Raw genomic sequence first — 8,747 nt, forward strand, 5'->3', positions numbered from 1 at the left:
AGGCTACAGCAGTGGCCAAATAAACTAATGATTCAGCATTTCCCAACCAGCATTCTTCTGTCAAGACACAGGATGACCTTCACGAGCATCCCTAACAGCTTCAAGACTTCAAAATGCACTGGTGGCTATGACATGAAAGAGACCATGCTGACCTCAAAGAGGCTGAATGACCACAGGTTCTGGAAAGGTCCTGTTCAAAGAAACAGGGCTTGAAATGCTCTCAAATTTTGCATAACCCCAGCTTTGAAGGAGCCTGGAGACTGAGTTAACTGGGCCAAATTTGCCACATAAAGCATTTTATTATTGTTAAATGGATGATGTGGGGAAAAAAGCACCTAGCGATGTGACAGGAGGTCGGAAATGTTTTGGCGTGTTCTGCCTGAGCCCTGCTCACCACCAGTCTGGTACCTCCCAGCATCTGGAAGAGCAAGATGAGTTCCTTACACTGTTCCAAGGGCAGCCACTTTAGAAATACGAAGTCTTGCTGTTTCCTGGCACATCCTCAGTAGCATTAAAAAAAAAAAAAAAAAAAGCACTGTTCAGCCTTATCTCTACACTAATCCTCTGGTCTGTGCATATACTCCCAATGAAGACAAAGTGTATTAGCCAGAGACAGCCCGGACAACTCCAGTGGAAACTGCACCCGCCGAGCATGTTCATGGGGATCCTCTGGAGCCGGCACCAGGCTCAGGGTGTTCTGCGCAGCCCTGCAGCGCTGAGCTGCACACACAGCAGAGGCACCTCTGTGAGGAGGGATTCACTTACAGGCAGCAGAGCAAGGCAGGGCTGGAACACAGGACACCGAATACCACCCTCTTCTGGCCGAAGGGTGCGGAGGGGCAGTATTTACAGAGACAAAATCACAGAATCACAGAATCACAGAATGTTAGAGATTGGAAGGGACCTCAAAAGATCATCTAGTCCAATCCCCCTGCCAGGGCAGGAACACCCAGATGAGGTTACACAGAAGGCGTCCAGGCGGGTTTGAATGTCTCCAGAGAAGGAGACTCCACAACCCCCCTGGGCAGCCTGTTCCAGTGCTCTGTCACCCTCACTGAGAATAAGTTTCTTCTCACATTTAAGTGGAACCTCTTGTGTTCCAGCTTGAACCCATTACCCCTTGTCTTACCGTTGGTTGTCACCAAGAAGAGCCTGGCTCCATCCTCATGACACCCACCCTTCATATATTTATAAACATTGATGAGGTCACCCTCAGTCTCCTCTTCTCCAAGCTAAATGCGCACGTGGTGGCTGCAGAACAAAGCCCCTGTCCCAGGGAGGCCCCTGTCTCCTCTGCCCTGCCCGGCGGCCGGGGTGCGGGCCTTGCCCGGGAGGCGCTAGCCCCTGAGGGGAGCAGGAGGAGGAGGGCGAGGAGGAGACGGGGGCGCAGCTGGCGGCAACGGCTACAGCGGCGGCGCCGCTCCCGCCCCGCAGGGGGCGCTGCCAGCCCGCGCGCCCGCCCGCCCCGCCCACCGCCAGGCGTAGCCACGCCCCACTCGCCGTTCCCTCCCTCCTAGCCCCGCCCCCTCGCCCTGCCCGCCGTCTATCTCCCGCGAGAGCCAATGGGGGCGAGCCAATGCCGGCTGGTCCCGCCCCCGCCCATCCGGCAACCGCCCGTTCCGGCGGAAAGGCGTCGCGGCGCTGTCCAAGATGGTGGCGGGAGAGCTGTGTCTGTGTGGGCTGATCAGGTACCGGAGTGCGAGGGCGGCCTGCGTGGGGGCGGCGCGTCCTGGCGGCGGAGGGGGAGCGGAGCGGGAGGCCCCGCGCCGCCATGGCCCCCTGCCGAGCCGTGGCCGCGCTCCCTCATCCCCCCGAGCCTGCCGGACGTCCCGCACCCGCCGCGTTCCCCCTTAGCGAGGAGGCCGCTGGGCAGGGCGGGGTGGGATGGGTCCCTGCCCGGCTCCTCGCTCTGCCGCCGGCCTCGGATGCTTTAATGTGCTTTCCCGCTTCTTCATCCCGAATGTCAAAGTGTTTTCTTGCCTTACGTGTCAGTCGTGACACGTTGTTCGCCATGGCAACCACGTTAATGTCGAGCACCAGAATCCTCAGTTCAAGGACAGGGAACTGCTGGAGTGAGTCCAGCACAGAGTCACAGAGATGATGAAGGGAGTGGAGCATCTCCCTTATGAGGAAAGGCTGAGGGAGCTGGGTCTCTTTAGCTTGGAGAAGAGGGGTGACCTCATCAATGTTTATAAATATATAAATGGTGAGTGTCACGAGGATGGAGCCAGGCTCTTCTCAGTGACAACCAATGATAAGACAAGGGGCAATGGGTACAAACTGGAACACAGGAGGTTCCACTTAAATATGAGAAGAAACTTCTTCTCAGTGAGGGTACCAGAGCACTAGAACAGGCTGCCCAGGGGGCTTGTAGAGTCTCCTTCTCTGCAGACATTCAAAACTCGCCTGGACGCCTTCCTGTGTAACCTCATCTGGGTGTTCCTGCTCCGGTGAGGGGATTGGACTAGATGATATTTCAAGGTCCCTTCCAATCCCTAACATTCTGTGATCCAGGCTCTGTCCCCTGTGAAGCTCTGTAGGCAAAGAAGAGACTCCTGTGAGAAACCTCCTGTTCCTGGGTCAGGAGAGCTGTACAGGAGGGCAGTAGTGAGCGAAGGGAGTGCCCGTATCAGAGACTGAGAGCTGAGGAAACCGGTCTCTCTAGACAGAGAAACTGCTTGGAGCTTTTCTGGACAGTTGACGCAGCTCTTCAGATCTCAGCAGGATGGAAAGTGCAGGTTCTGGGTCATGCATGGCAGCCTGGCCCAAGTAGCTCTGCACCAACGCAGTTCACACTAAGGCAAGACAAGCAGGAGCTTGGAATGAAGAAAGCTCTTGCAAATATTTTTAGAAATCTCCTCGCTGGTTGTGTTTTGCCAGATTGCTAAGGGCATGCAACCTTTATAGTGTGTATAGCACATGGAGATGGATATATAGCATGAATAAACAATAATGAGTAACAGCAATAAATGATTGACAGGTAATGGTAGGGCAGGGGTATCAAACTCATTTTCACCAGGGGCCACATCAGCCTCACGGTTGCCTTCAAAGGGCCGAATGTAATTTTAGGACTGTATAATTGTAACTGCCTACATTTATACAGTCCTAAAATTACATTCGGCCCTTTGAAGGCAGCCGCAAGGCTGATATGGCCCCCGGTGAAAATGAGTTCGATACCCCTGCAGTAGGGAATATATCTTTGGCTAAATGATTTAGAACAGTGATTTTTCTTCCGTAATTGTTGAAGTGATACACAGATATTGATGATTTCTGAGATTAGAAGAACTCGAGAAATTGTTGAACTCCCTGTAGCTCTACTTGTAAGCCCTTCTCTCTGAATTTCTTATATAGTATTTCTTTAAAGCAATATTATATTTTAAAATCTCGGCTTGTTTCAGATTGCTGTGCTCATTGTTAATCCCTGCATTATTTCTAAGTGGAATTTTGTGTGTCTGCTTGGTGGTACTACTGTGGGGAATACGGCTCTGGATACAACAAAGGAAAAAACAGTCAACCTCAGCAGGAACAGATGGGAAGCAGCCGCTGCTGGTGGCATTTTTTCACCCATATTGCAATGCAGGTGGTGGAGGGGAGAGAGTCTTGTGGTGTGCCATAAGGACACTCCAAAAAAAGTAAGCATATGTGTTTATTAAATACCGTATTTCATTTCCAGCTACTGATGGTATTATTTATGCCCATTTTGGCATTTTACATACTTAAATAGGTATCATTTATCCGCTGGTCCTACTTTTTTTTTTTTTCACATCTGAGTTTCACCTGGGTGCACCATTCCACTTCATCCCTTTACGCAGATTTTGATCCGTTGTGCTGTGGCATCTCTCACTTCTCCTTTCTATCCTTGGGAGGATCCTCCTCCCTCATCAGTTTCCAGTACTGATATGCAACTTTGTCTGGCCATAACTCATCAGTAGATAACTGATAATCTTGATATTTGCCTCTTGGTGCAGGAGGCAAAACAAGTTGTTATCCAAAGTGGATTTAACACTGGCACATCCACTGATTTGCACAGTCTTCTGCGTTTTACTCATGCTACGTACTAGACGGACGGTCTTAAGTCTGTAGAATAATACTGATCTCTTATGTTTTACTCAAAAAAAATATTCCCCAGGTCCTCAGCCATATGTTTTTCTGCACATCAGAAAAAAACGGAAGTACAATTTAGTTAAAATAATTTCAGAGCTAAGTCGGGCATTTGTTCTCACATACTTTTTGAGTAAGTTTGAATGGATAATATTCTAGTTTCATGTTACAAAATTTGAAGAGAAGAATGTATGAAATTCTTTTTCTTTACTCTTGCAGGTACAGAAATGTAACGTGTGTTGTTTACACTGGTGATAAAGATGCCACTGGGGAAGAAATAGTAGAAGGCGCTTTCAGAAGATTCAATATAAAATTACCTCATCCCGTGAAGTTTGTATTTCTAGAAAAACGCTACCTTGTGGAAGCTTCTCTTTACCCTCACTTCACTTTGCTGGGACAAAGTTTAGGATCAGTGTTTCTGGGCTGGGAGGCTCTTCTGAAATGTGTTCCCGATATTTATATCGACTCAATGGGTTATGCCTTCACACTTCCCCTCTTCAAATATTTAGGAGGCTGTCATGTTGGATGCTACGTCCATTATCCCACTATCAGCACTGACATGCTGTCTATTGTTAGGAATCAGGATACCAGGTTTAACAATGCTGCCTTCATTACAAACAATCCTCTTCTCAGCAAGATTAAACTCATCTACTACTACTTCTTTGCTTTCATGTATGGCTTGGTTGGATCCTGCAGTGATGTGATTATGGTTAATTCTTCTTGGACGCTGAATCACATCCTTTCCCTCTGGAGAGCTGGTGCTCGCACTAGTGTTGTGTATCCACCGTGCGATGTTCAGACCTTCCTGGATATTCCACTTGAAGAGAAGAAGAGCACCACTGAATATTCCATTGTTTCCGTCAGCCAGTTCCGGCCTGAAAAAGATCATCCTTTGCAAATCCGAGCCTTTGCTAAATTGCTGAAAGAGAAGAGACTTGGGCAGCAGCCATCATTGAAGCTTATCTTAATTGGAGGCTGTCGTAACCAGCAAGATAAAGAGCGTGTAGATAACCTTAAACATCTTTGTGCAGAGCTGGGAGTTGGTAATGACGTGACATTCAGAATAAACATTCCTTTTGAGGAACTAAAGAGACACCTGGCTGAGGCTACCATCGGCCTGCACACAATGTGGAATGAGCACTTCGGGATCGGTCAGTATCCTTCCCCTGTGTTCAGCCATTTGTCCCCAGCTAGGGACACAGTTGGGGAGGGCTTCAGTTCATGGTTAAGGCTCCTCAGAGTAGGTGTCTAAGCATAGGGGAGGTTTAGATTGGGTATTAGGAAAAAATTTTTACTGGAAAGGGTGCTCAGGCATTGGAACAGGCTGCCCAGGGAAGCGGTGGACTCACCATCCCTGGAGGTGTTTAAAAGACGCATAGATGAGGTTCTTAGGGACATGGTTTAGTGACAGTGTTGGGTTAATGGTTGGACTCAGTGATCTTGAGGGTCTCTTCCAAGCAAAATGATGCTAATTCTATAGAGGTCTGCATGCCAAGCAGGTGTCCAGTTGCTGTTCTCAGAGGTGATGTAGCTGAGGTGGAGCCCCAGGACCAATTCAGATGACAGACCACTAGGTGCTACCGTAGTGCAATGCAAGCCCAAGCGCTGTAGACATCCTCGACTCTTGATTATGGATCATGACTCTGGTCACCTGAACACCCAGCTTGTCCCATCTGGGCTGCCCAGGATGTTGAGCCTGACCTCCAGCTATGGCTCTGCAAGGACACGGGTCACCCTGAGGTCCCTTGGGAGGTTTGCCAGCCTTATGCAGGTGCCTTGTGTACCCAACAGAGCCTCAGAAGGCAGCAGGCACTTCTGCTAACGCACCATGGGTTGTTCCCCGTTGGCTCCACAGGCTGCAGGGGAAGCTTACACACAGTTCACGTGTAGACATCCATGTGTGGAGACTTCAAGTGTGTTTCAGCTGCCCTGACTGCCATTGGAAATCCTCGGGTATGTCATGGGGCTCTCGCTGCTGTTTCAGGGGTGCGAGTCTCCCACAGATCCTGCCAAGCAGACGGGTGCTGTACTTGGCTAGGGTGTGACTAAACTGCAGTTAATGTCATCAGGCTTTCTCAGAATTAGAAAGTTAAGTAAGTATCAGGCGTAGTAGTTTATAGCCTGTAGGAACTTGGTATAAAAAAATGTACTTCGAACTGTCTCCTAGAAGCAACTGCCACAAAATGGAAATAATGGTTTCTCATATTTTTTCCTCCGCAAAACAGTTAAATTAATTCTTTTTTTTTTTTTTAAATGATACAATGACACTGTGTTTTTGAATTTCAGCATGATTTCACTTTCATCTCCAATGGCTTTTTACCTGTGAAAAACATGTTCTAAAACTTTGGAGAATTATTTAGAGTGGGCAATTTTGAAGCTAGGGGAACTTTAAAAAAAATCAGAACTGAGAAGAATCAGCAATTCAAGTGATTTCTGAGATCTGTTGTGGAACCATAGACGAGAGTGGATGTATACATTCTATGCCATTCCTATCCCACTGATTTTGGCTGAGGAAAGCTTGCTATCAGATTCTCATTTCATTAAAATTTCTTCCCTTAAAAATACAGGTGCAGCGATACACATTTTTACTAGTTTGTCTTGCTGAGTTGTCAAAACCTTTAAAGATGTGTTAATCTGCAAAATACTGAACTTCTGACTATCAAATTGAAATACACAGTCAGCTTTTCTCTCAGAGTATCTTTCTAAATGTTAAAAATCTTCAGTGTCAGTGAGAAAATGAATACAGTTATGTTCAGCTCTAATTTTTACTTATTTTTTGCAGCTGCCACCATACCATAAAAGTAGTGGTGCAGTGTTCTGCTACAGAGCAAACCAGAACTATGCAGTGTTCTGTCACAGAGCTACCTTCTATGTTTATCTTTACATGTGTTTCAATATGTGGCTTTTTTTTTCACTGTATATACTGGTGATATAATCTATCTCAGGTAAATCAAATATGTTACAAGAACCACAATTTAGCAAATTAGATCTGATATGTATTTTAGATTTTCCATGTTTAAGAGGAGCTATCATTTCAATCCTTGGGACTGAAAAAATTTGTTCATCTGATGAGACCATTTACTCCGTATTTTTCAAACTGATCTAGAATGGCAAGCTATAGTAACTTATAATTCTGGGTGAATTTTACTGCAGTTTTAACTTCCCAGTGCCTCATAGAAAGTCAAAGTACGTGATGTGCACATTCATATCAGAATGTTTTATATCTTTTACAGGAGTAGTTGAATGTATGGCAGCTGGCACCATTATCCTGGCTCACAATTCTGGAGGCCCCAAATTAGATATTGTGGTACCCTACGAAGGACACATTACAGGCTTCCTAGCAGAAAACGAGGACAATTACGCTGAGACAATGGCTTATATCCTGTCTTTGTCTCCTGAAAAAAGGTTAGAGATCAGAGAAAATGCCCGTCGATCTGTGCACAGGTTTTCTGACCAGCATTTCGAAGAGACATTCCTGTTATCTGTGGACCCATTATTTAAATAAATGTATATGAATAAAAATGTATATGAATAAAATTAACTTTTTATATTTGACTGTGTTTCACCTGTAAATATATGTAATCTATGATCCCTTGGTCTCATTCAATAAAGAGATTTTTTTTTTTTCTTTCTGTTAGGATATGTTCTTTATGTAATAGAGGGGTTTTTTACTGGGAAAGAAATCCTCCTGAAAATGTTCTGTGTTGACTACATGACAGTACAGTGCAGTGCAAAACCCTCTGGATTCATAGAACCATCGTATTTTCTTGGTAACGGAACTACATCTGGAAGCTTTTTATTCACTGAATATGTTACTTTCCACCCATTTCATGACTCTTCACCCAGTCACACTTTTTAAAGTCAATACTTTCATTTGATTGCTTTTGTGCCCACATTTTTTTCCCAGAATCTGTAGCACGTTTTCAATTTGCTGTCTCCCATTGGGTGGCAAAAATCTATTATGTGGGTTTTTAATTGTGGTTTTGGAGATTTCATTACCTACAGTGATTCCTTTAGGTTAATTATACAGTGGTTTTAGCAGTTTCCTTTTTAATAAGTGTAATAATTGCATTTGTCTATGGTCCTTATATTAGCAATTTCCTCATGCCCTTTCACGGTATGACAACTTAATGGTATTTTTCCAACCGTATTCTGTTGAAAGGTTTTCTGTTCTGAGGGAACAGAAAGGTCTAAATTAGAGGGCATAATTAAATGCTATACAAACATGAATGGTAAAGCCCTAAATTACTGCTTATTGTGAAGCTAAGAACACAGTGAACAAAATGTTCAAAAATTGGACATCTGCTGTTGTATCAAAAATGGAAAAACACATCATCCTTTTTTGAGCCATCAAAGCAGTATTTTATATTTTAGCAAACAAAGAGAAGTGCAAAAAGCTACTGAAATCAAACTTCAGAATGGGGTTCTCCCTCTGTTTAAACCTCATCTGGATTATATGAAACTTTGTACGTGAAAAAAGATGTTTAGAAGAACCCACTATTCCATGTTTTATTAGAAACTGAGGAATGCACATTTCCCATAGTGCTAATAGACCCTTTTACAGCTACTATACAAAAGTGCAGAGCAGTTGGTGATACTACATAGGGTCAGTCCTGTGTAAATGAAACCATGCATTATAAAGCTGT

The 8,747-nt window shown here is 45.2% G+C and overlaps 1 protein-coding gene across 2 annotated transcripts; it reads left to right on the forward strand.

The window, feature by feature from the left end:
- Positions 1 to 1,618: 1,618 nt before the first annotated feature.
- ALG11 (ALG11 alpha-1,2-mannosyltransferase) lies at positions 1,619 to 7,685 on the forward strand. Of its 2 annotated transcripts, none has more exons than XM_065654274.1 (4): positions 1,619 to 1,688; positions 3,399 to 3,632; positions 4,321 to 5,252; positions 7,335 to 7,685. In XM_065654274.1, exons 1-4 carry the CDS (start codon positions 1,651 to 1,653, stop codon positions 7,604 to 7,606), a joined length of 1,476 nt encoding a protein of 491 aa, XP_065510346.1. In that variant the 5' UTR covers positions 1,619 to 1,650; the 3' UTR covers positions 7,607 to 7,685. The 2 variants fall into 2 exon arrangements, with proteins under 2 accessions (XP_065510346.1, XP_065510339.1); XM_065654267.1 differs by lacking the exon at positions 7,335 to 7,685 and adding an exon at positions 5,765 to 5,854 and having other exon boundaries at positions 1,643 to 1,688; positions 4,321 to 5,256.
- The last annotated feature ends 1,062 nt before the right edge of the window (positions 7,686 to 8,747 follow it).

This window comes from Caloenas nicobarica, chromosome 1 (assembly GCF_036013445.1).
Source record: "Caloenas nicobarica isolate bCalNic1 chromosome 1, bCalNic1.hap1, whole genome shotgun sequence".
NCBI lineage: Eukaryota > Metazoa > Chordata > Aves > Columbiformes > Columbidae > Caloenas > Caloenas nicobarica.